This window comes from Leucoraja erinacea, chromosome 14 (genome assembly GCF_028641065.1).
Source record: "Leucoraja erinacea ecotype New England chromosome 14, Leri_hhj_1, whole genome shotgun sequence".
NCBI classification, from domain to species: domain Eukaryota; kingdom Metazoa; phylum Chordata; class Chondrichthyes; order Rajiformes; family Rajidae; genus Leucoraja; species Leucoraja erinaceus.
The window spans coordinates 33276398-33304093 of record NC_073390.1 but is presented as its reverse complement, the minus strand read 5'-3'; the positions used below and the strand labels follow the sequence as shown (position 1 = coordinate 33304093).

The following is a 27696-nucleotide window of genomic DNA, read 5'->3' as shown; positions in this document are numbered from 1 at the left end:
CAGGGACTATCCCAACCATTTAAGAAACAGTTAGACATGGATAGGACAAGTTTGGAGGGATATCGACCAACGCAGGCAAGTGGGACTATTGTAGTAGGGACCTGTTGGCCAGTGTGGGCAAGTTAGGCAGAAGGGCCTGTTTCCTCACTGTATCCTTCCATGACTATGAATCTGCAATCGGTGGTTCACAATCCATGAAACCCCATCATCCTTGGTGGTAAAATGTATGGGTTTGGGAGCTGCTGCTAGAGTGGTTACCAACTATTGTCCTTCTCATGGATCAGACATTCTTTCTGTAAAAGGTCGCTGAAATTGTATGCTGTAAGCTAATGGTGGCTTTTGCATGCAGCATTGTTTCCTTGTATTTTGTATTCCGAGCCATAAGGTGGCAGAGTCACTGCATTTGTCCAAGCTGTCGGTTGCTCAAACTGAAGCCTAGTGTGGATGTTACTTTAATAGTTTGCAGTTTGTTTTCTGCCACAGCTTCATCTAATTAGACCAGTAATCATCATGCAGAACTAAGATATGAATTGCAGAAGCACTGCCACTAAGAAGATGAAGCACAGTGTGTGCTATCCCAAGTTCTCTGAGAACAGTTCTCCGCCAAAAACAAGCGGTGGCCACGGTGGTGCAGCAGTAGAGTTGCTGCCTTACAGTGCTTGCAGCGCTGGAGACCCGGGTTCGATCCCGACTATGGGTGCTGTCTGTATGGATTTTGTATGTTCTTCATGTGACCTTGTGGGTTTTCTCCAAGTTCTTTGGTTTCCTCCCACACTCCAGAGACATACAGGTATGTAGGTTAATTGACCTGGTGTATGTGTAAATTGTCCCTAGTGTGTGTAGGATAGTCTTAATATGCAGGGATCGCTGGTCAGTACAGACTCGGTGGGCCGAAGGGCCTGTTTCCGCACTGTATCTCAAAACTAAACAACACTAAGTAAGGCTGACATTTAATCATGCCGCACTCAATCACAGTCTTTGTGGAAGACATTCACAGGAGCTAAACTGACCAAGACCTAGGGCCAAATGGACCAAGAAGGTCAAAACCTTGTATTTAAAGCTGAATTGGCACAAGTGGTAAACTATTTGCGCCTTATTATGGTTAGGGAAAGAAGAAAAACCAGGCAAGGGTCCCAGTCCCAATCACTGGTTATTCAATGCTATTAGCAGAGGTAAGACACGTTTTTTGGAGACACTAGGGAAAGCAGATGTTGGAATCTAGAATAAAAACTAAGTTGTTGGAGGAACTCAGAGGATCAGCAGCATCTATGGGGAAAGGGAAAGTCAAAGTTTCAGGTCAAGACCCTGCAGCGGGCCACGTTACCATGTGCACATTTTTTCCTCTCTCCACACATGACAATTTCCCTCTACCTCAACTCATCCTCAATCATGAAAAGTGGATAGCAATTCAGAGATAATCTAGTTAAGAATTCCAAATGAAAAGCGAATCATTGTTTGACTTTCAATATTATGTTGGGTTTAGTTTTTAGTTTAGTTTAGTTTAGAGATACAGCATGGAAACAGGCCCTTCAGCCCACCGAGTCCACGCCGACCAGCGATCCCTGCACGTTAACACTATCCTACACACACTAGGGACAATTTACATTTATACCAAGCCAATTAACCTACAAACCTGTACGCCTTTGGAGTGCTGGTGGAAACCAACGGTCTCGGAGAAAACCCACGCAGGTTATGGGGAGAACGTACAAACTCCGTACAGCTAATCATCAAAAGTCAGGATCAAACCCAGGTCTCTGGCGCTGTAAGGCAGTAGTTCTACCACTACGCCACCATACCGCCCATTCAGTGCAATCATCATAGACATGGTGGGCCAAAAGGTCTGGTCCTGCCCTTTATGATGCTACTAGACTAAGTGGGACCCGTCGGGTCCCATGTTCACATGGGAGGGTTGATCCCCCAACGCAAAACAGGTGAGAGACTCTGTGAAAGAGAATGGAGACAGGGTGGAGAATCAATTTTAGACATTTATCATCTTTTTCTGAAGGAGGAAAGTCTATCCTGGCCTGGATCTCACGGGGAGCAAATGAAGGGAGAAAAATACTGGGATGAGGTTTAATACTTATGATGGGCCAAAGGGACTCCCAGGCTAGTACAAGCCTAATGGGCCAAAGGGGCTCTTTTTTTTTAAATACTCTTTTTCTGGACTTTTCCTGGCCTTGCACTGGCCTTTTGGGCCTAAATGCTCCTCCTGGGCTAATAAGGGCATTTTGTGCAAAAGGGACTGGTTTCTCGGCTAATAGGGGCCTTGTAGGCAGAAATTAGTGGTTTCAGGAGGCCAAACAACATTTCATTTCATTTCCAATTTCATTGCAGTTTCAAGCACAAGGCAGGCTGAATAGCTCATTGCATTTTCATTTCACTTCCATTGCCATTGTAGTTTCAAGCACAGGGCAGGCCAAGCCAAATTGCTGATTGCATTTTCACTTAATTTCTATTGCCATTGCACTTTCAAGCACAGGGCAGGCTCAAGCCAAACAGCTGATTGCATTTTCACTTCATTTCCATTGCCATTGCACTTTCAAACACAGGACAGGCTCAAGCCAAACAGCTCATTGCATTTTCACTACATTTCCATTGCCATTGCAGTTTCAAGCACAGGGCAGGCCCAAGCCAAACAGCTCCTTACATTTTCACTTCATTTCCATTGCCATTGCAGTTTCAAGCACAGGGCAGGCCAAACAACTCATTTCATTTTCATTTAGGGCTAACAAATCATTTATTTAAGTACACTCACAGTGTTCTGTAGTTTCCCAGCTCAGACAGAGAGTCGTTACCTCTCCCTCGCCATCTTGCAGACAGACTGAGCCACGCCCACACTTCCGGGTTTAATAGTCCCTTCCCTGTCCCACAGGAATGTGCGTGGCCTTCATGGCGGTGATTGACAGGGGAGAGAATCTCAAGATTTTCTAAACACTAATAAGTCTTGTATTTTTCATCGATGGGAAAAATCCTCGGGGCCTGTGCAGCGGAGGAGAGCTGAATAAGATGGCCATAAAATCACAGCCACATGTGGTAATGTTTTTTCTAAAATCAAAGCACAGTGCAAACAGGAAGTGGTCCAATGAGACTTTTAATTATATAGATAACTGACTCAATTACTCAATTGCACATAACACAGAGCAATTTTTGAAAGTGGATTCTTTACATTTCAGAAATTGTACCGATATTTGATTAGGAAACTACACACAGAAAGAAAATGGAGAGGATGCAAGAAGCAAAAACAATCCAGAAACACTAAATACATCTTTGATGAGAAAAACAGAGTTAACACTTCAGGTTATTCACTTTCAAACAGAACCTCTTCATTTCACAGGACTTCCCCAGAAGTCCAGAACAAGGGGTCACAGTTTAAGGATAAGGGAGAAGTCTTTTAGGACCGAGATGAGAAAATCATTTTTTACACAGAGAGTGGTGAATCTGTGGAAATCTCTGCCACAGAAGGTAGTTGAGGCCAGTTCATTGGCTATATTTAAGAGGGAGTTAGATGTGGCCCTTGTGGCTAAAGGGATCAGGGGGTGTGGAGAGAAAGCAGGTTCAGGATACTGAGTTGGATGATCAGCCATGATCATATTGAATGACGGTGCAGGCTCGAAGGGCCGAATGGCCTACTCCTGCACCTATTTTCTATGTTTCTATGTTTCTAAGATTTAAGCATCCAGGCCAATGCTCAGAAACATTCCACTGTTTTAACTGCATGCAAGCCATCTGATACTAAGGCAGAGCAGTGTTTTTAATTGATGCCAATTCCATCTGGTCATGGTCTATATCTCTCCATTCCCTATCAGTTCACGTACCTGTCTGCATGGCACAAACCTTGTGATCATAACTGCTTCCACCATTTCCCCAGGCAGTGCATTCCAGGAGGCTAAAAAAACGCGCTTTAGCGATCTGCTTTAAACATCCCCCCTCACCCTGCCCTTTATTATTTGACATTTCCACCTGGGGAAAAGACTGACTATTTGCTCTATCTATACCTCTCTTAATTTTCTGTGATCCAATGGGCTACTCCTCAGCCTCCTCAGCTCTAGAGAAACCAATTCATGTTTGTCTTTTAGCTGATACCCTCTGATCTAGGCTCCGTGCTGGCAAACATTTGCATTCTCTCGAAAGGCATCACATCCATCCTGTAATGCAAGAACAAGGAACTGCATACAACAGTCTGAAGAAGAGTCCCGACCTGGAACATTATCCAATCCTTTTTCCCCATAGATGTTGCCTGACCCACCGAGTTACTCCAGCACTTTGTGTATATTTTATGAACACATCTAAAGGTGAGCCTTGTATTACTCTGGGCCATCACTGCTCAAACCATCGTATCTTCAAACCTGATTCCTTCTTGCTGGCTCCGCACCCACTCTTAACACCTGTATCTTTACTTTGTCAACAGTTCTGGGTCCAAATTTAATTAAACCCAATCACCCAGAATTCAAAAGTCTATCCCCAGTCACGCCATTGACTTGCTTAATTATCTTCCCAGCCACTGTTCAGTATTTGTAGCACAGGTGCAACATCTTGGCAGCTTTCCAACAGTGAGTACATGAGCATCAGCAAACTTTCCACAGTAGTAACATTGCCAGGTAACAATGCAAAGGGAAACAAAGCCCACAATGTTCCATCCAGAGATAGAGGTAAACAGCAATACAGAGAGGTTGAAGTAGAGAGCAAAACAGAGTTGGATGGTCCATGTCAGGCAGATACCAGGAAAATGCTATATAGGAAAATCTAGGCTGAAGGGACTGTTTCTGTGCTGTACCTTTCAATCAATCAAACCCAAAGCCATAAGGTCATTAGGTCATAAGGAATAGGAGTAGAATTAGGCCATTTGGCCCATCAAGTCTACTCCGCCATTCAATCATGACTGATCTATCTCTCCCTCCTAACCCCATTCTCCTGCCTTCTCCCCATAACCCCTGACACCTGCACTAATCAAGAATCTATCTATCTCTGCCTTAAAAGTATCCACTGACTTGGCCTCCACAGCCTTCTGTGGCAAAGAATTCCACAGATTCACCACCCTCTGACAAAATAAATGTATTCTCAACTCTATCCTAAAAGAACGGCCTTTAATTCTGAGGCTATGGCCTCTAGTTCTAGACTCTCCCACAAATGGAAACATCCTCTCCACATTCACTTTATCCAAGCCTTTCACTGTTCTGTGCGATATTTCGATACTAAAGTGTAGCCTCTCGATAGGGCATAGATTAAACTGGGTAATATCAAACATATACAGTATATGATAGAACTGTATTTATCAAGGTAGATTTTAATCCACATCATGTTTAGACAAGTCAAACTGGCAAGGGTATCGCAGGAATGTGTCACAAATTGCTCCTTGTAGCAATATATTATGTAACCCACCTGGGAACCGGCTGTTTAGATTTGGTCATGTGTAATGAGGAAGGATTAATAAGAAATTCTGTGATTAAGAATATCCCAGGAAGTAGCAATCTCAACATTGTAGAATTCCAGATTGAGTTTGGGAATGAATACCCCAGAGCCAAAATTTAACTTCAACTAAAATAAGGACAGCTACAGTGATACCAGAGTGAAGTTACCTTGAGTGGACTGGGTAAATGGTAAGAGAGATAAGCCAATAAATGAACAGCGGCTGATGTTTAAGCAGCTGCTTCAGATAGATCGGCAGAAGTTCATCCCGATAAGTAAGGATTCCGTGAGAAAGAGGAACTTTCAATGTTTAGCACAGGAGGTCAAGGATGATGTTAAAACAAAGAGTAGTGCATGGAAAGTGGTACGAGCTAGAGACTGGCTCACAATCTGGGTGTTTTTCAGGTATCATCAGCAAAAGACTAAAATGCTCAAAAGAAAGGAGAAACTGCAAATACTGGAATTTTGTGCAAAGAACAAATTGCTGGCGAAATTCAGCAGACCAAGCAGCATATGTGAAGATAAAATAATGAACAGGAAGAATTTCTGTTGTTACATAAAAGAGAAGAGAATGGTTAAAGTAAGTTGTTGGATATCCAGTGAGTTTGGGAAATTAATGTGTATACAAATAAATAGCAGATACATTAAACCATTTTTTTTACATCACATTGTAGACCATTGCAAATATTTCTAAGATAACAGATGGGCTGGCAACAATAGCGTGAAAGCATCTGTAAACATTTTCATCATTAGGGAATAAGGTAAGGGTTTCGACCCGAAATGTCACCCATTCCTTCTCTCTAATGATGCCGCTTGTCACGCTGAGTTACTCCAGCATTTTGTGTCTATCTTCGGTTTAAACCAGCATCTGCAGTCCCTGCCTATACATTAGAAAAAGCTCATGGGATTAAAGGCAAACAGGTCGCCAGTGCCTGAACGCCTACACTCTTGGATTGTAAAGGAAGTGGTTGCAGAGGTAATGGGCCCATTAGTTAAGTTTTATGAAACCCACTGAATTCTGAGAGGGGAACAGTGGACGAGGCAGCAGCAAAAGTAATCCGATGTTCAAGAATGGAGGAAGACATAATGCCAGAAACTCAATGTCATTTGGTTTAATATTGTTGGGAAAATGCTAGAGTCAATAATCAAAGAAAAATTAGCTAATGGTTTTGGAATGCTTCATTTAATCAATAGTTTCTAAATAGTTATATAAAAGCAAATCATGTTTGACAAATCTGTTTGCGTTCTTTCAGATGTAATAACATGAGAAAACAGAGGAGAACCTGTAAATATGAGGAGCTGCACATGAGGTGATGCACGTTAGGTACTGGATTGCATGTGTTAGGAATCAAAAAGGTAGGGAGATGTCGGAGATGGTCCAAGTGAATCTGAGTGCAGGATGGAAATTTGTAGTAAAGTTAATGAAGTCAGTGAGTTCTGCATGGGTGCAGGAGGTAGCACTGATGCAATTGTCAATGTAGCGGAGGCGGATTTCGGGGATAGGACCAGTGTACGCCTGGAACAGTGATTGTTTGACGTAACCTAGAGAGAGGCAGGCATAGATGGGGCCCAAGCAAGTGCTCATAGCTATGCCTGGGATTTGGAGTACATGTGTTAGTATGGATTGAAACGGGTTACCATTTAGAATACAGAGAGTTAGAATAAACGGGTCTTTTGAGTAGGTCAGACATTGGCTTTTGATCTATTTGTATTATTCTCTATTTGTATTAATAACTTTACCTAAATTCTCCAATTATATTAATGAGCTGGAGGACGGGGTGGATAGTAAAGTTGATGATGATAAGACAATAGGTGGAAGGTTATTTAACAAAGAGGATATTGTAACTCTGCATCAGTATAAATTGAATGAGTGGGGAAAAAGTAGACAGATGTCGAGTTTAATGCAGGGAAAGTATGAAATTATGCATGTCATTAAGAGAAATCAAAAGGCAGACTGTTAACTAGATGAAACGAGGCTGTACATGAGCAAATTAATCAGTATCACCCAGGAATCTGAGGCTGCTAGCACTCTCCAGCACTGATCCATCAATGAAAACTGGCATGTGGTCTCCTGAAGATAGACACAAAGTAATGGAGTAACTCAGGGGGTCAGGCAGCATCTTTGGAGAAAAAGAATAGTTGACATTTTAGGTCGGGACCCCACTTCAGACCGATAAAGTGTCCCAACCCAAAACATCGCCCATCATTTTTCTTCGGAGGACCTGCCTGACCCGCAGTGTTACTCCAACACTATGTGTCTATCTTCGGTATATACCAGCATCTGCAGTTCCTTTCTACACATGTGGTCTCCTGATTTGCCAGTTGGTCCACACTGGTCCAAATGAGCTGCTTTGGTGGGATGAGTTAAATTGAAGGACGGAAATGGTTAATTGTATTTGTCAGTGTGTCACGCAGGAGGTGACAGTTGTTTGGTATGAGGTGCACAACAAGGAAGGTGTTGTTTAGAATGTGACTTGTATTATGAACTATACCTGGCTGAGGTTATTGGGTTCAAGTGGATTAGCTTCATAAACATACCCCTAATTATTGGAACAGCATCAGCCTTCATGCCTGCCAGCCAATCATGTCGAACCATGTTGGAAAATAATTGCAGAGCCTCTTGATTTAAACTTCCTGAGTCATTTCACTACAAATTGATGCCAAAGGTTCAGGAGCCTTAGAAATGAGCAACAAAGTAAATATTGGTCAGACTGTGCACACTGATCATATTGAATGACAGACACTATGTTTAAGTTGCTGGACTGGCAGCCAGTGTTGTGCAACCTTTGGATCAAAGAAGCATGCGTTTAAATCATATCATGGCAACTGAGAAATTTAAATTCAGTTAATTATATAACACTGGATTATTTTTACAAGGCTTGTCTCAGTGACTGTAACCATAAACCTACGTGATGTCATTAAAACTCACCTGGCTTAATAATGTTTCTTGAGGGAAAATAAATCGGTCCTTCCACCCAGTCGGATCTGTTCATAACTCCTGACTTAGTAATATGAAGAATTAGAGATACTGAATTAATGCTGGCATTACTAGTGATGTCTGCATCCCTCGAATAAATAAATGAAAAGAAAGCTTGCTTGAGATGAGCACACATGGGCACTCCTGCCTGTAACTTAAAGAAAAGAAGCTACGGTGGTCATTTGAGCCCTTATGCCTGCTCTGCCATTCAATGCACTCTTTCGGCCTCTTACGGTCTGAAGAAGGGTTCTGCCCCAAAACACACATTCCATTTCTCCAGAGATGCTACCTGAACAGCTGAGTTCCTCCAGCATTTTGTGTCTATCTTCGGTATAAACCAGCATCTGCATTTCCTACCAACACGTTTCCTCAGCACCATGTTCCTTTCAACCCCTGAATGCCTAAAGATCTATCAATGTTTCACTTGAATACACCCAGCAACTGTGTATCAACAACCCTCTTGGGAAAATTGAAAATTCCAAAGATTCACTAGCCCATGGTTGAAGAAACTTGTTTTCATCTCTTTCCCGAATGGCCAAAGTCTTACTCTGTGACTGTGTACCTTGGTTACTGATGTTTCCCAGACCATGGGAAACATCATTCCTGCATATATCCTATCATGCCCCTTAAAAATGTTGTATGTTCCAATGAAATCACCTATCATTCTTCCAAACTCAAGACAGTATATGCCTTGCCAGCATAATCTCCCTTGAAAAGACAATCCCCCAGGAATCCATCTGGTGAATTTTGTTTACACACTGATCCTATTTCTTATGCTCTAGCATTGGTGGCCATCTTTGCAAAATATAAAGTGAACACATGGCATGAGATAAATACGTGATTGGGTCTAGCCAATTTTATCGATGAGCCTATTTTTAGTCATATTCACATAATAATATTGGGCACATGTCTAGAAAGATCAGCCAGCTCAGCACTGTGACAATCAATTATTTTTTTCCCCAGATTTCTTTCACAAACTCTAGCTCAGTGATGTTGGCAGGATGGGAGTGTATATTTGCATTGCAGGGGGGCCAGGTTGCTGTTGTGGGTGGTGAGCACTGACCTGTAAGTCAGGCAGCAGCGTTGTATCATTTAACTGACCAGGCAATGCAGCACACAAATGAAAAAAGGGGGCCAGCGCTGGAAGATGGAGGGAGCGCAGGTTGACGAAGGTGGATGATGCATCCTGTGGCATCTGAACCTGCTGCAGATGACTCTACCACCTCAGCACTTGCCGCTCCCATCACACTGCTGTCTTTGGTACCTTGCTCCTCTTGCTGAAATGCTGTCCTACAGTTAGGGACTAGAGCATTCTTGGTTGGAGAATCTTGAGCAAATAGGGCTGGGTTAGCACCCTGCTTCTTTTTGTACCAAACCCCATCCTAACGGGTCCCAGAGTTGACAATGAAAGTATTCCTCAAGGCTCGTCTTCATGTGTTTATACAGCGAGATACAGCGCGGAAACAGGCCCTTCAGCCCACCGAGTCCGCGCCGACCAGTGATCCCTGCACATGAACACGATCCTACTACTAGGGACAATTTACGGATACACCAAGCCAATTAACCTACATACCTGTATGTCTTTGGCGTGTGGGAGGAAACCGAAGATCTCGGAGAAAACCCATGCGGTCACGGGGGAATGTACAAACTCCGTACAGACAACACCTGTAGTCGGGATGGAACCCGGGTCTCCGATGCTGCAAGCGCTGTAAGGCAGCAACTCTACCGCTGCGCCACCATGTTGTACAGCAACAAATCAGAACACAGGGAATGGAGGGATCCAACAGAAGTAGTCTAATCTGTCAGAATCGGTTTAATTCACAGCCAAATTGTGTATAAGACTTGATAATGAACCATGGTGGACATATAATGTACTAAAGTCATAAGATCATGCCATAAGATCATAAGTGATAAGAGCAGAATTAGGCCATTCGGCCCATCAAGTCTACTCCATTCAATCATGGCTGATCAATCTCTCCCACCTAACCCCATTCTCCTGCCTTCTTCCCATAATCTCTGACACCCGTAATGGTACAATGATAATGAATAAAAGGTAGCCCTGTGACATGGATGTTGACTTGGTATACCTGAGTCTATGCTTGATTCAATTAAAATGCACAAGGATGTAAAGCTGCAGCTAGTAAGTGTTCCATTGTTCTGATCCTAGTGTATATGACAATGAAACTCTCTCTTGCCTGTTGACTCACTGAGAATGAGTGAAATAATTTCACAGATAGGTAATTCTGACAAAAATAATTAATATTTTGCCCTCAGTTATGATACACCTTATAATCTGCAAGGCCTCCATGATCTCAATGGCAGTTAAGGAAAACTTCAAGATCCAACTTATCCCAGATTAAAAAACGAATAGATGCTAAGCATTGTGGTGATCGTACAATCTTGTTGCATCTCTCTCAAAGAATAAGTATGTAGACATTAAGTTTGTTGGGCTGAATATGTATTACACATAGGGAAGAAACCTGGCTTATAGTAGGCCCCCCTCGGTCATGACTGACCATGGGTGATGCATCCTGGTCGGATGCAAGCCTGGGTGATGTCACATGGAGGACAGGCTGTTGCCCATGCAGCACGTACACCCTTTCCACATCGCTGATCCAGCCAAAGGAACAGCAGAGCCGTTCCAGTTTGGCACCAGTGCTGTCGCAGGAGCTGCCAGAGTGAGGTTGTAGACAACGACAAACTACCTTAGGGGCTCCGACTCCAGTTTTTCTTGAGGTTTACTCCTGGAGCCTTTTCCATGACTAGATATGGCCAAACCTGGCTTAGTGTTGAGGAAATACAATTGGTAAAGAGAGTGCACCTATTGCTATATCAGTGTATTTCAATTATGAGAGGTATAGATAGGGTAGACAGCCAGAACCTTTTTCCAAGGGTGAAAATGTCCAACATTAGAAGGCATAGCTATAAGGTGAGAGGGGAGTTTTTGCTGGGCAAGTTTTTTACACCAAGTAGTGGGGGCCTAGAACGCATTGCCAGGATTGGTGTGGAGGCAGACATGATAGTGGTGTTGAAGAGCCTTCTAAATAGGCACATGGAAGAGCAAGGTGTAGAGGAATATGGATCATGTACAAGCAGATGAGATGAGTTTAGCTTGGCATCATGTTCTACACAAACATTGTGGACCAAAGGGCCCGCTTCTGTGCTGCGCTGTTCTATGTTCTATGTTTGGGTTATCGAAATGCATTTAATGCCTGCTGTGAGACATAATAATAAGGCATTTGGCAATAAACAAATTCTCATAACCCTCTCATAATATTTTGTTTAATTGGAAAGCAAGAGTAAATGAGGATGAGGACCTTTTTCGATTTTTATAAAATGAATTGGAAGTATCGTGCATTTGTGGATGAAAATGTAATGGTTCACAGGATGTGAACACCCATTGACAAGACCAGACATGATGGGACCATTCTTCCTACGAGGATGGTGGTGCGTGATCTTCTTGAACATTTGAGGTGTGAGTGATGAAGCCTTTCAAGGACCACAATCCAGCGAAAATGCAGGAGGAACAATATGTTTCCAAGGTGTGTGACTTGGATGGAGCATTAGAAATTGTAGATGTGGACGCTTCTTTTTGGTGGTAGAAGAAGCAGATTTAAACAAATCCATCTTAGGTCAGTGGGGCAGTTTTCCTTCTGCTTCTCTAGATTTCACTAGTTCCAGCAACCTTGTTGCAACACATGGTCAAGTATTACTTTGGAGTTAATGCTGGACGATTACTTCTCATCTGAAGTTCAGCTTTCTGTACTTATTTTGAACCTATACTGAGGTCTGGGGTCTGGAACCACTAATCCTTGTAATACCCAAACTGAGCACTTATTTATGTCATTTTCCTTTCCTTTGCTGGAGGTTGAGAGCAGACTGCAGGAGTGCCACTTGGCCGGATTGGATTTATCACATGCTTGAGGGCAGTGCATCTATAGGCAATTTGGTTTCCTCAGTTGATGCACATTGCAAAGAAAGTGCCATCATTCTGAAGAGAACTGTGAGTATGTCCATTAGCAGGTGGCTGTGTGGATAAGTCTGTTTAAATAGACAATGTGGGCATCAAGGATTTATGACTTAGACCAAATGGTACAGAAGATGTAAAGTTAAAGGCTTTGAAATTAAAGGCAGAACTGCTCAATTTACAACAAATGTCAAGGAAGGTAGACAAAAATGCAGGAGAGACTCAGCGGGTGCAGCAGCATCTATGGAACGAAGGAAATAGGCAACGTTTCGGAAATTGGGAAGCATGAAAGAGATACTCTGGGATGGAACGGATCACACTGGCCAGATGGTAGTGACACTAGCACAAAATGGCAGGTCAGGAATTGAATATGTTGGTCAGGTGCTGTAACACTGGGGAAGAGTGAGCTGGTAAGCAAAATGTTAATGGACTGGTGGGTGGTGTAAGTCTATGGTGAAGTAGGCTGGTTAGATGTTGCTAGTTTATTGGCAGGCTGGGTATTATGAAAACTGAAACTTAAACATGATGGTTTGGTGTCAATAAAACCAGACCACCAGATTCAGGAACAGCTCCTTTTCTCCAACCATCAGGTTCTCCAACTGACCTGCACATCCCTATCCCTACCTCGGCTAAAAAACACCCTGATTTCTAATTGTGTTTTGCACTAATGCCTTGCTTTTTAAAAAAAGCACAATCTTTTTCCTTTTCAGTCTTGTCGAGTTTATTTGTAATTTACGTTTAATTTGTGTGTGCCCGTGATGCCGCTGTACCTGCCTTATTGTACTTGTGCAAATGACACTATCTCGAGTTACTAGGTTAAGTGGGCTGATTAAATGTTCGTGAAAGGAGAAGTGGACGGTTTATTGGCTGCTTTCGAGAGTGGAGATGATTGGGCTGATGGTGTTGTACTTGAAATATACTGAACACACACGTGTTGTTTCTCTATGTCTGACAAGTACCATTGAGGAAGTGAAGCTCACACTGGCTTTCTCGCGGCTGCATAGAGTGTTTCGGGGCGCGGTGACTCGTTACTTTCTTTGAGCGAGGTAGCGAGTCCTTGGATGGAATAAAGGGAGGGAGGATGAGCGGCCGATGGTACCATGAGGACATTTCCCGCCCCATGGCGGAGAAGCTGCTGGCCAAGGCTGCCCAGGACGGCAGCTTTCTGGTCCGTCAGAGCGAATCGGTCGGAGGAGCGTTCGCCCTATGTGTGCTGTAAGTTACCGCAACGGAGCGAGGCTGGGCTGGTCTGGGCTGTCGGCGCCGCGCACCTTGCAGCCCCGGGTCTGGGGAACCTGACGCTGGGGTGGAGAGCTAACCCCTTGCTCTGTCCCTTAGCTGCTGCCGTTGCCACTGCCCCGGGGAGCGCTGCTGAGGGTCGGCTCCTCGCCCACCCTGCTGCCCCTCAAGCCAGGGGAGGGAGAGAGAGAGGCTGGTTACAGTACGGACTCCGACATAAATCGTTCACCGTCGGCAGCGGGGGCAATCGTCCCGTTGCCAGATCCCCTGATCCCAGGTCGCGTTCCTCCCGCAGTGCAGATGGGGTTTCTGTTTCCCTGTTAATCTGCGGCCAGACAACTGTCTAAAGCTGGACGAGCTCCCTGATCTCAATCCTCAGCTCCTTTCCCTTCGCCGCAGAATGTGTGTTGGGATGAACTGCACAGTCCTCGCCCTTTATTCCACCCCCTCCTCCCCTCTCTTTCTCTCTCGTTCTACGCAGGGTGTTTTAATGGGAAATATAGTGCAGCCCTCATCCTCCCCCGTTGCAGAGTATTGTGCGCCCACTTATTTTCCCCATTTCAGGATGATTTGTTGGGATGCAGTACTGCTCCATGTCCCCTTCCTTCCACCCCTCCCCTCCCTCCCTGCCTCCTATTTGCGAGGTATATTTGTTGCGCTGCAGCGCAGCCTCTCTTTCTCCCCTTGCAGAGTGTATGTTGGGGTGCGGTGCAGCCCCTGAACAACTCAGCTGGTTGATCTGAGCAAGGTGCTCCTTCACCATGGGCGAGGTTCCATAGCAAGTCCAACATTTGCTCTCTCCGGCACTGTCAACACCTCCCTTTTAGGACCATTCCGTGCAAAACGGAAGTGCCTTTGCTGCTTAGTTACCGTTGTGTGGTGCAGCTCCGAGTTTCCCGAAATAAAATGCACATTTTGAGATGTCTCTGTGCAATGTGGTAAATTGTTTTCAAATACAATCTCGTTCTTAATCAGTATTGAGTAATGGGTTCAATGGTTTTAATAAAACCAGATTGGAATGGATGCTGTGCGTTGTAAGGCTTGTTTCTGTGCTGCAGAACTCCGACTAGAATTCCATTATTTCCATTCCTAAATATCCCTTGGCTGTATGGTATATTATTATTGGCCCAGTAAATTCTAGTTCAAGTGTAGAAAGGAACTGCAAATGTTGGTTTACACCGAAGATAGACACAAAGTGCTGGAGTAACTCAGCAGGTCAGGCAGAGAGCTTAGGAAGGAAATGCAGAAGCTGGTTTACACTGAAGATAGACACAAAATACTGAAGTAACCCAGAGGGTCAGGCAGCATCTCCAGAGAAAAAGGAAGGGCGACTTTTTGGGTCGGGGCCTTCTTCAGACTGAAACGGCCCTCTTACAGTGGAGGACCTGGAGGGGACGGGAGGAAGAACAGAGGTGGACAGGGTACAGGTTAGTTTGCAACTTTGTCGGTGCCCTTTATGTGGTGACTGTTGCATACCTTGTGAATGCAAGTAAAGAATTTCACTATGACTTGTCACATGTAACAATAAAGTATGCATTTATCATTAATTCGCTGAAACACGGAACTGCAGGTGCTGGTTTATACAAAAGGGCACAAAGCCACACAGATGCCGTTTCATGTTGAGACCCTTCCTCAGACTGAGAGTCAGGGGAGAGGGAAACTAGAGGTATGAAAAAGTTCCGAATAAATCGGAGCCGGCACTGATGGACCTAGGAAAGGTGGAGCCCACAATGGTCCATTGTTCGCTGTGGAAGATGGGTGATAACAAAGGGATATATGGATGCGAATAGGGGAACAAGCAGGGCAACAAGGGTGGTGGAGGGGCAGGGAGAAAGTGGGAATGCAGGAGCTACCTGAAATTGGAGAAATCAATATTCATACCAGAGAGATGCTGCCTGACCCGCTCAGTTACTCCAGCATTTTGTGTCTATATTCTAATACTACTTCAGATGACACTCCATCAGTAACCGTAGCAAATCGTTCGTAATCTCAGAGGCCCCTAACACTGTTCTTTCCCTTGCCCATCCCAGTCGATCACAAGCCCATTCAGGTCCCATCTACACAGACCCTCTAAGTATGTTCTGAATTTGTACGTGACATTTTCCTTTAGTGTCGGTAAATAATTGCCATTTGGTTTGTGAACCTCTGCTTTCTGATACATGTAAGATGACATTAATAAATGTGAAAAATGACCATGTAATTGGTGAATTATTTTAAATAATAGAGGTATGTATTCCTTGCATAGCAAGAGGCTAAATGGAATAGTGGAGTAAAATGATCTTAATGTAGTGATGCACAAATTATTAAAAGTAGTGACATGGGTTAACAAAGCTAAATTATATTTATAAAAAAGCAATGTATGTCGTTTATTTCTGGAATGATTGGAAAGAATGCTTGATTACATGGTTTGATCACATTGGAAGTAACCATGTATAAATCTGGTTTTATTTTATTGAAAATATATAAAGGACAGGAGAACATGCTATAGGGTTTTGCAGGGAGGAAACCAGAATTGTGAGTATTTGCTTCTCAAGAATAGCTTAATAGGTTGGGGTTCTATTCTGGGGACAAAAGGCAATATGCGAACCAGATGTTCTTTTAAGTTATAATAGATTGGTGGAGATAATGCTTCCACTTGTCATGAGAACTAAAATAGATGTGATGAAGATAAGGTGGTCATTAATAATTCTAAGTAGAAGTTGAGAAGAAGAGGCACAGTGGCTGAGTAGTAGAGTTGCAGCCTTAAAGCACCAGAGAACCCGGGTTCGAGCCTGACTATGGGTGTTGTCTGAACGTTCGTTTGAACGAGTTTGTACGTTCCACTGTGACTGCGTGGGTTTTCTCCCAGTGTTCCGGTTTCCTCCAACACTCCAAATACATGCAGGTTTTTGGGCTGATTGGCTTTTGTAAAGATTGTAAATTGTCCCCAGTGTGTATAGGATAGTGTTAGTGTATGGGGAGATCGATGGTCAGCGTGGACTCTGTGGCTGAAGGGCCTGTTTCTGCACTGTATCTCTAAACTAAAGTAAACCAAAGCTGAGCCTCTTTTCTCTGAGACTGGCAAGAATGTAAAACTGTCACATACAAATTACTTTTCTTCTAAATACAAGCAAAAGAGGAATAAAGGAATAGAAGAATGTGATGTTCAGGTTGGGTGAAGAGCAACAAGAGAGGGCACATTGTTTTCAAAGAATGTGAGGGATAGTAGCAGTAGAGCATAGATCTCTCAAAACTGACGCTATAATTTCACATGACGCTGATTTGTACTTTTGCCGCAATTTGCCTGACAGATTGGAAATATTTTCCCAACCATAATGGAAATATTTTCAGGGTATCTACATTGGCCAACTAACATTTGGTTTTACCATCTTTTTAAGAACCCTTCCTGTTAAAATAGATATGGTGTATGGCAATTAGGATTTGCTTTAGTTCTGCTGCTGGCTGCTGAGTGCAGCACAAATAGTGGAACTGATCAGTGGAACTATTGCTGCAGACTTGTGTAATTATGTTGACGTGCACCACTAGGGAATTATCTGCACGCACTGTTTTTCTTCTGCACGCACAATTTGTGGTGACTTCTGGCTTGTATGGGTCTTGCCTGGAATGAGGTTTAAGTCAAGACAGTCACATTATGATTTACGATTGGCATAAGGCTTGCTTCCCTTGTGTTGTGTAGTTTCATGGATGTAGTATGAGTGATTCTTCTATCTGCTAATTATGGCTTCTGGATTATATTGTAGCTGCCACAAAGATGCTGATGAATGTACATGACCTCTGTCGGTTCTGGTCTTGAGCCTGTCACCGGAACATTTAGTTTTCATTCCCTTTCATCAAGTGGAACCCAGGAAAAATGGTTGGCCATTCAACCTAGTTCCACCATTGTCTGTATCTTGTACCATGCCTTTATATTCCTTTATATCTTTCCACCACTCCCAGACAGGGACAATTTACAGTGGCCAATTCACTTGGAATATGGGAAGAAACCAGTGCACCCAGAGGAAACCCACACAGTCTAGGTTAGTTTAGTTTAGAGATTCAGTGTGGAAACAGGGCCTTCGACCCACCAAGTCTGTGCGGATCAGCAATCCTCATACGTTAATACTATCCGACACACACTAGGGACAACTTGCAATTTGCAATTACCACGCCAATTATCCTTCAAAACCTGTACGTCTTTGGAGTGTGGGAGGATAGGTTTCCGGAACACCCAGAGAAAACCCACAAAGGTCATGGAGGGAGCGTACAAACTTCATACCGACAGCACCCCCCGTAGTCGGGGTCGAACCCAGGTCTCTGACACTGTAAGGCAGCAACTCTATCGCTGAGCCACTGTGCCAGTCACGGGGGGAAACAAGGAAACTCCACAGACAGTACCCAAAGCGGGGTTTGAACCTGTGTGTCTGAAGCAGCTGCTCGACAAGCTGTGTCACTGTGCCCAGGATTGAACTCTGGTCTTTGGTGCTCTAAGGCAGTGGCTGTACTAGACGTGCTGCCCTCGATAATGCAGTGCCTGGCTGAGCATTGTGGTAGTGTGTTGCAAGCTGCGTGGCCTGGACACTGACAGATGCTGCCTTCCCTTTATAGTTGAGAACCTGAGAAGCAGAAATTTGGGAAGGAAGAGGAAGTAATTCAATCAATGATTCATTGATTCAAGAACACTTTATTGTCACATGTACTGCTTTGCTTTGCATACACCCTGGTAATATTGTACAGCAGACCTCACCCAGGCAGCACACAAGAGTTGTCACTTGTCTGGTGCTGACAAATTTACAAAAGTTCTCACCATTCCTTTCTTCTGCCTCCTACCCCTTGCCGGGTCCCCCCTTCCTTATCGGAACCCCCCTGCTGGGTTTTCCTTTTGTTCTCAGCCCCTCCCCCCGCCGGGTCTGCCCTTCGATCCCGGCGGGCCCCTGCCAGACCCCCCAACGTTCTCAAAGCCCCTAGCTCTTGGCTACTGTAATCAGGTAGAAGTAATCAACTGGAAGAATGGATGAGGAATCGACTACATCGGGGACAATCCATTTCTACATATTTTCAGATTGCAGAGTGGTACAGGAGATGTGTCTTTTGCCTCCTTATTTTCTTGTCATCGGGTCATGCAGCATGGAAACAACCTCTTTGGTCCAACCTGCCCACTCCAACTAACATGCCCTGTCTATACTAGTCTCACCTGCCTGCATTTGGCCCGTATCCCTCTAAACCTATCCTATCCATGTACCTGTTCAAATGTTTTACAAATGTTGTGATAGTATCAGCCTCAACTACTTCCTCCATATACAGTACCTACCACCCTTTGTGTAAAAGCTGCCCCTAATGTTCCTATTAAATCTCCCCCCCCCCCCCCCCCCCCCCCCCCCCCCATATCACCTTAAAGCTGCCCTCTGGTTCTCAATTCCCCAAAAGACACTGCATTTGCCCAATCTATTCTTCTCATGATCTTATACACAACGATCTGCAAAACCTGCAAGGGTTTATCGTGTCACAAGGAAATACAAAGCCTACTTTGCCATTCAACATAATCATGGCTGATTTACCCCTCTGTTGGAGTGAGTGGTGTCCAAGGTATGGAATTCCTTCTTATAAGTGCCTGCTCAAAGGCAGTGTTTGGTTGCTAGCCGTAATGATGTTGGTGAAGATCCATGCACAAAAGTGAGGAAAGCTTGAGGCTACTTCAAGCCTGTAATTATGAACCCCATCTACCTTCTCTATATCCTGGCCATTGAAACCATCATTTGGCTCCTACGTGCAGTCCCTACTCTGGCCATCCGTACTTTAGTCTTGGTATTATGCCGCATGCTGATGGTGCCTTTATTCAAGCCACAAAATGATCTAAATTACTATTTGTATTGCTTAAGCACTGAGATTAGATGATTGTCATCGTCTTCCATGTTCTTCATTGACCTGGAAAATTCTGGTTACGGAATATTTCAAATAATGAAAGGGCTAGAGTTGGGTGGTGCTCTGGAGGAGGAGGTGGTTGGAAAGGCATAAAGCACTTTTGAGAAGAGATTTGAGGGGTGGGGAAGGGAGGATTAGATATGTCTCTGTCCCTTTTCATGAACTTCTCCATGAGATTAAAACGTATAGATTGAAGTATATGGAGGATGGTGCCGCTAGTGGAGCCACTCTCAGTGCTGAGGACCAAGATTGATCCTGACTTCATTCTGTCTGTGTGGAGTTTGCATGTTCTCCCTGTGACTGCGTGGGGTTCCGCTGGGTGCTCTGGTTTAGGTTAATTTACTTAATTGTCACATACACTGGGGTACTGTGAAAAGCTTTTTTGTTGTGTTCTATCCAGTCAGCAGAAAGACTATTCATGATTACAAATCAAGCCTTGCATACAGTGTACAGATACAGGATAAAGGGAATAATGTTTAGTGCAAGATGAAATCCAGTAGTCTGGTTGAAGATAGTATGAGGGTCTCCAATGATGTAGATGGTAGGGCAGGACCACTCTCTAGTTGGTGATAGGATGGTTCAATTGCCTGATAACACCAGGCAAAAAACTGTCCTTGAATCTGGAGGTAACCTTCCACATCGCAAAAATATACAGGTTAATTGGCCATTATATGCTTGACTAATCTTCTGGAATTTTTTGAGGATGTAACTAGGACAAGGGAGAGCCAGTGGATATACTGTACCTGGACTTTCAGAAAGCATTTGATAAGGTCTCACAGAGGAGATTAGTGGGCAACATTAGAGCACATGGTATTGGGGGTAGGGTGCTGACATGGATAGAAAATTGGTTGGCCGACAGGAAACAAAGAGGAGGGATTAACGGGTCTTTTTCAGAATGGCAGGCAGTGACTAGTGGGGTACCGCAAGGCTCACTGTTGGGACTGCAGCTATTTACAATATACATTAATGATTTAGATGAAGGGATTAAATGTAGCATTAGCAAATTTGCAGATGACACAAAGCAGGGTGCCAGTGTGAACTGTGAAGAGGATGCTATGAGGATGCAGGGTGACTTGGACCGGTTGGGTAAGTGGGCAGATGTATGGCAGATGCAGTTTAATGTGGATAAATTGTGGGACTAAGGGAAAAAAAGTTGTGTCGGCACGGACTTGTAGGGCCGAGATGGCCTGTTTCCGTGCTGTAATTGTTATATGGTTATATGGTTATAAATGTGAGGTTATCCACTTTGCTAGCAAAAACAGGAAGGCAGATTATTATCTAAATGGAGTCAAGTTGGGAAAAGGGGAAGTACAATGGGATCTGGGGGTCCTTGTTCATCAGTCAATGAAAGTAAGCATGCAGCTACAGCAGGCAGTGAATAAAGCAAAAGGCATGTTGGCCTTCATAACAAGAGGAGTTGAGTATAGGAGCAAAGAGGTCCTTCGGCAGTTGTGCAGGGCCCCAGTGAGACCACATCTGGAGTATTGTGTGCAGCTTTGGTCTCCCAATTTGAGGAAGGACATTCTTGCTAGGTCTTGCTATTGTGTGCAGCGTAGGTTCACCAGGTTAATTCCCGGGATGGCATGACTGTCATATATTGATAGAATGGAGCGGCTGGACTTGTATACTCTGGAATTTAGAAGGATGAAAGGGGATCTTATTGAAACATATAAGATTATTAAGGGTTTGGACACGCTAGAGGCAGGAAACGTGTTCCCGATGTTGGGGAAGTCCAGAACCAGGGGCCATAGTTTAAGAATAAGGGGTAGGTCATTTAGAACGGAGATGAGAAAAAACATTTTCACACAGAAGTTGTGAGTCTGTGGAATTCTCTGGCTCAGAGGGCGGTGGAGGCTGATTCTCTGGATGCTTTCAAGAGAGCTGGACAGAGCTCTTCAAGATAGTGGAGTCAAGGGATCTGGGGAAAAAGCAGGAACGAGGTACTGATTGTGGATGATCAGCCATGATCACATTGAATGGCTGTGCTGGCTCGAAGGGCCGAATGGCCTACTCTTGCACCTATTGTCTATTGTGATATTAAGTGATAGAACCTGGGGAAGGTGAAAACGTGGGGGGAATAAAACGGGATTAGTGATCATCATTGATGGTCATCAATAACTCAATGGGCTGAATGGCCTGTTTCTGTTTTCTCTCTAGGACTCTTTGCTTCTGCTGTTATGAGCCACTTTCTCCTGCAAGAAATGTGCGAGTGAGGTTTGCAACTGCTCACATGCATGAGCTGAGTTGTGACTGTGGCTTGCTTGTGTGAGAGTTGGGTTAAGGTTTAGTAGCATTGGTACATATGATGATGAGGTTAGTGATGCAGTTCATGGTGATCAATTCACTACACTTGAACCTACGTCAAATTTCTTCCTGTGGTCAACCATGTTTAGTTTAGGGATGCAGCTTGCAAACAGGCCATTTATTCCACAGAGTCTGCACTGACCAACAATCACCCATACACTAGATCTATCCGAAACGCACTAGGAAAAATTTACAGAGGCCAAGTAACCCACAAACCTGCATGTCTTTAGAATGTGGGAGCAAACCGGAGCATCTGGAGAAAACCCATGTGGTCACAGGGAGAACATATAAACTCTGTACAGACAGAACCCTTGGTCAGTATCAAACCTGGGTATTAGCGTTGTAAGGCAGCTGTGCAACTTGGTATTGACCTCCGCAATTATTTGTTTTTGCTAACCATTATGGCCAAAGACGATCTCAACAGCACTTGCAGCAAGCACCCCGGTGTACCTAATGGTGGCTATCACTGACACACTCTTGAGCACTCAGCTTTTGCCCAAAGCATCATACTTCTGAACTACTTCTGAAAGAATGTATGAACTCAGTGGGTAATATTGGCTGCAAAACTGCTAAGCTGAGAGACGTGTGTTTAATCACCATATGTACTGGGGAAAAGAACAATAAAATTCATATTTGCTGTAGATTTGTAGGCACATTAATGCAACAACACAACAAATAATTACCCAATAAATAACAATAAATAAATGGTTAGTTATACAATGATGTAAATTAATTACGATGTAAATTAGTGAAAATTAGCCAATTTAAGTAAAGGATTGACTTAATGCATAACCTGCAACACCATGAATATGCATCAATGTATTTTTGTGTATTAAATCCCTGCACCATTTTTCAAGGTGCTGTCCTTTCCGAGTTGGCATCTTGAGATTACCCATTTTATGTTATCCAAGCATAACCTAGCAAAGAAAATCAATGATGACAACGTCTTGCATCATCCAACTGTTCACATAGGTTTGATGAATAATCGGTATCAGCAATATGGAATGCCCCTTCTTAAAATGTACAGAACAACTGAATAAAATGCTGCTGTGTCTTGCAGTTAATATATATCATTCTGGTTCAATTTTTTCTCTATTCTCCTTACAACTGAGCGATAAGCGTGCTTCAAGAAAGATTCATTGATAAGGTGGTTTTACTTGATAGCCAAAAGCATTTCACAGTATCTTCAAAATGAATGGCTCCTGTAATGTAATAAATATGGCAGTAAATTTAGACAAATAACAATGTGATTTATGACAGAGTGCATTCATCTGAGAGATCTTAATTGAGGGATAAATATAGGCCATGATACCATGGAGAAATTCCCTGCATTATATCAAAATGCTTTCCTGAGAATTTGATATTGATTTTTGTGTGTGTGTGTGTATCTAAAAGTGTTCTAATGTGCAGGACTCTATTGGGAGTATCAGTCAGGATTGTGTGATTCTGATTTTTTTTTTTGCAGTGAGTTTTGAACTCAACATCCTCCAACCAGAAAGCGAGTGTGTACCAAAGAGCCACAGTTGATATATCATACGGACTGTTTCTCACGAAAGCAAGATGGTGACACCTTCCATTATCAGTGGTTACACTTGAATTTTATGCCTGAATTAATTAATTAATTCAAACTTCATTCTAAAAGTTTTATTATATAATCACGAGGACATAGATTAAACAATAGGTCTGCAAATCGTTTTTGCTGCTTGGAAACTCTCTTGACATGATTTGCTCACCTCAGAAGTTAGATGGAGAATTATTCCAGTTGTTCTTTGTTAACATGCATAACTCTAGGCATGCACAATGCCATCAGATTCTGGTTGAAAGTTTTACTAGATACAATCGTCATTATCTATCAGGTCAACATCGCATGAGATTGATTAGAGCTGGAAGAGATGATGTTTAAATATTTTCATTGAGGAGCCAAGATAAAGACTTTCTTGATTATGAATTGATATGATTATTCTGTCAGATGTGATATGCAATGTTTATCACCGTGTTGCAACATTAACCTCCGTAACGGAACAATATTTAATTTACAATTCACACACCAAACTAAACTGTCATTCCACAATTTTGATACCAGTTGATTTGAGGAATTTTGTTAATTTGAGGAGTTCTGCAAATATGCGAGTACAAGTGTGGGTTTGGGTGTACTGACTTAAGAATTTGACAAGCTCATCTTGTTAGAGAACTAACTTCATTTAGCTCCATATAATGTAATACAAATAACCCTGTGGGAAGAGGAACAAAAGACAAATCACGCTGACAGATGGAAAAGGAGAAGTGATAGTGAGAAATGAAAGCTGTTCTTCCCGCAGTACAATAATGAGTTGGGAATATCAGAATTTGCTGATGACACCAAGTTTGGAATTGTTAAAAACATGAACAAAGATAATGACAGAATTCAGGGATGAATACCCGGTAGGTAATATGGGCTACCTAATTTAATACTGAAAAGTGGAGTGACATTGCAGTAAGTGTGAGGAAAGGCAATTTCAACTACATTTTAATGGGGTTTGTTTCAACTGTATTGTTTGGTGATGAAGATTTTAAAATTTGTAGGTCAACATAAAGATCACATTTTCACTTATAGAGAATATAAAAAAAACTAAAAAAAACTATGCAAAAGTTTTAATTTAAATCTTTTTATTTGAATTTTGAATTTGACAGCAATTTGCATACATACAATGATAACAGACAGTGATAGTCAGGACATAATTGTACAACAGTATGTAAACGACCCTCAAAACCCTTACCCTTACCCACCCTCGCCACCCGGGGACAAACAACACTCACATACGTACACATGTACACATCCACACAGATAAGATAAGATAAACAAAATGAAAATGAAAAAAAAAAAAAAAAGAGGGGGAGGGGGGGTTAAGAGGATAGCAGCTGCAATAAGACAGAGCAGTGATAGAGGGCACTTCCTCTTCCGAGTCCAGAAACAAGTTAAGAGAGTTAACAAGTTCCAGGAAAGGGTTCCATGTATCTAGGAATGTCTTGGTAGAGCCTTTGAGACAGAACCTGTTTTTCAAGCTTTAAGTTGTAGAGCACCTCCTTGATCCAGCGGGCGTGTTTTATAGAAACAAAGCTTGCATTACAGTGGGAGTATTAGGTTCTACTGGAACGGCTAAATGAATGAATGAATATGTTTATTGGCCAAGTATTCACATACAAGGAATTTGCCTTGGTGCTCCGCCTGCAAGTGACAACATGACATACAGTGACAGTTGGGAATGACACATAAAACAATAAACATTAATAATAAAACATTATTGATTAAACATGTGAGTTAAATAAAATACCAGAGCAAAAGGAGGCTACAGATTTTTGGTTATTGAATAGAGCTACTACTCGTGGATAAAAGCTGTTTTTATGTCTGGCTGTGGCAGCTTTGACAGCCCGGAGTCGCCTTCCAGAGGGAAGTCAAAGAGTTTGTGGCCAGGGTGAGAGGGGTCAGAGATTATCTTACCCGCTCATTTCCTGGCTCTTACAGTGTACAGTTCGTCAATGGGGGGGAAGGTTACAGCCAATAACCTTCTCAGCTGATCGAATGATTTGCTGCAGCCTCCGGATGTCATGCTTGGTGGCTGAGCCAAACCAGACCATGATGGAGAAGGTGAGATCAGACTCTACAATGGCCGTATAGAATTAGACCATCATTGCCTGTGGCAGATTGTGTTTCCTTGGCTGCCGCAGGAAGTACATCCTCTGTTGTGCTTTTTTGACTGTGGCGTCAATGGTAGCCCCCCATTTAAGGTCCCTTGGAGATGATGGTGCCCAGGAACTTAAAAGACTCCACAGACGTGACTGTGGTGTGGTTGATGGTGGGTGAGGTGAGGGGAGAGGGAGCTCTCCTAAAGTCTACAATCAATTCCACTGTGTTAAGAGCATTGAGCTCCAGGTTGTTGCGATGACACCAGGACGCCAGCTGTGTCACTTGTAAATTTTATCTTTCAATTTTAAAGACAACAGAAAGGTAGTAGAATTGCAGCTGGATTTCTGAGTTCTTGTACAGTACCCTGCTTTTTAATAAAGGGTATTATATTGTTTACCTTGTTAATTGCTTAATGAACCTGCATGTTCTGTGATTTGTGCACCTGGATCTATGGGCCAAAGCTGGACAACTCTGAAAGAATCCAATTTGAGATTAAGATTAATACCATCTGCTGTTTGTTGCAATGGAACCTTCCAGAATTTTCCAAAACAACCCTTTCTTTCCTCTGGAGAAAACAAACTGCAGATCTGAGGGAGTGTGGTTCGAGTGTCAACTTTCAGGTGAAATCGTTACCTCAGTTTTGTCCATTTTCTTGGTATAGTGCAAACATTATCCCACCACTGTATTCCTGGTGTCCTGGCCAAATGAATCCCCTTGAATACTTGCTCATTTCCCTGTTGTTTTTTGAAAAACTTTGCTGGGTAGAAATTAAATTTCCTGTATCACGACTTCATTAAGGAATCGGAGAATAATATTGTTTTCAAGAAGGAACTGCAGATGCTGGAAGATCGAAGGTACACAAAATTGCTGGAGAAACTCAGCGGAGAATAATATTGTTATTGTTAAACAGCACAGAGATGGGGCCCGTCAGCCCATCATACCCATGACAATCTTTTTGTCTATTTGCACTAATCTTATTTGCCTATTTTAGGACTGTATCTTTCTATACCTTGCCCATTAACATGTCTCTCCGAATAACTCTTGGTGTGGATGGTTGTAAAAGACCATCTATAAATGCAGGTTCTTTCTGTACTGGAGCATCACACAGCAGAGAAGGTTGTATTAACAATGCACCAACAATGCTGATAATGATCAGCATTTTTCCCCGAACCCCTCCCCCCCCCCCCCCCCCCATCCCCAGACATAAGTCTGAAAAAGGGCCTTGACCCGAAACGTCGCCTATTCCTTCTCTACATTGATGCTGCCTCTCCCGCTGAGATCCTCCAGCATTTTTTGTCTACCTCTGTGATATTGATGGCCAGATTTGTATAATGTGTTTAAATCCTTCTGAAAAGCTTAACATAATACAGAAGCACACTTTACTAGGCCCTTGTGTTATAAATGTCAAAGAAAGAATGACAACTATAATGAAAGCAGAATGCTGGAAACACTCAACAGGTCAGGCTGCATCTGAGGAAGGAAATATAGAGTTTGCAGTACAAGTTAAAGACATTTGTCAGAAGTAATAAGTCTGACAATGGGTCTTTCACAGGAAATGTAAACTTTTTCTCAGGCAACATCAGTTGAATGAGTGAAATGTTTCCAACATTTCTTGTTTTTATTACAGATTTACAGCAATTGCAGTTTTTGCGTTTTTCAGTATTATTAAGATCTTCACTATAAATGTAATTAATAATAGTAGGGGAAGAAAGTTACTTAACGTGAAAGTTAAATCCAGGGTGTGTGGGTAAAGGTTGAAACAAAAAACCTTAAAGCTTCTGAGGTTGAAAAGAAACTTTTCTCCATTATATAGAAAACACCACATTACCAAAGAAAGTTGTTGACAAGGGTCAACCAACACTTTCCTTTGCAAGTAGAAACAAGGAACTGCAGATGCTGGTTTACCAAGGAAAGACACATTTCTGGAGTTCCATGTTCTCCAGGGAAGCTGCCTGAGCCACTGTTACTCCAGCATTTTGTGCCTTTCTTTCTTTAGCGAGGAAGGAATTGTTGTACATTAGTGATGTATCATTTTTAATGTGCACTTTGGGAGGACTTTGGTTTTGGAGAACATTGATTCATTTTTGACAGAATGAACGGACGAGCTCTGATGTGGTGTTCTCACGCACTAGGATTGTATGGTACCGTAGGATTATCCTTCTCACTGGGTCCAAGAGAATACATTTGTCTCAGTCCCTTACTTATATCCCAGTAATCTATTCTCTCTAGTCAAAAGCTCCC

The 27696-nt window shown here is 42.9% G+C and overlaps 1 protein-coding gene across 2 annotated transcripts in view; it reads left to right on the top strand.

Annotated features, from left to right (window-relative positions):
• Positions 1-13011: 13011 nt before the first annotated feature.
• Positions 13012-27696, top strand: part of inpp5d (inositol polyphosphate-5-phosphatase D) — a 110176-nt gene continuing 95491 nt past the window's right edge. For both annotated transcript variants that reach the window (XM_055646118.1, XM_055646119.1), the window contains exon 1: positions 13012-13565. In XM_055646118.1, the coding sequence (XP_055502093.1) occupies positions 13432-13565 (134 nt within the window). In that variant the 5' untranslated portion in view covers positions 13012-13431. The remainder of the gene's footprint in view (positions 13566-27696) is intronic.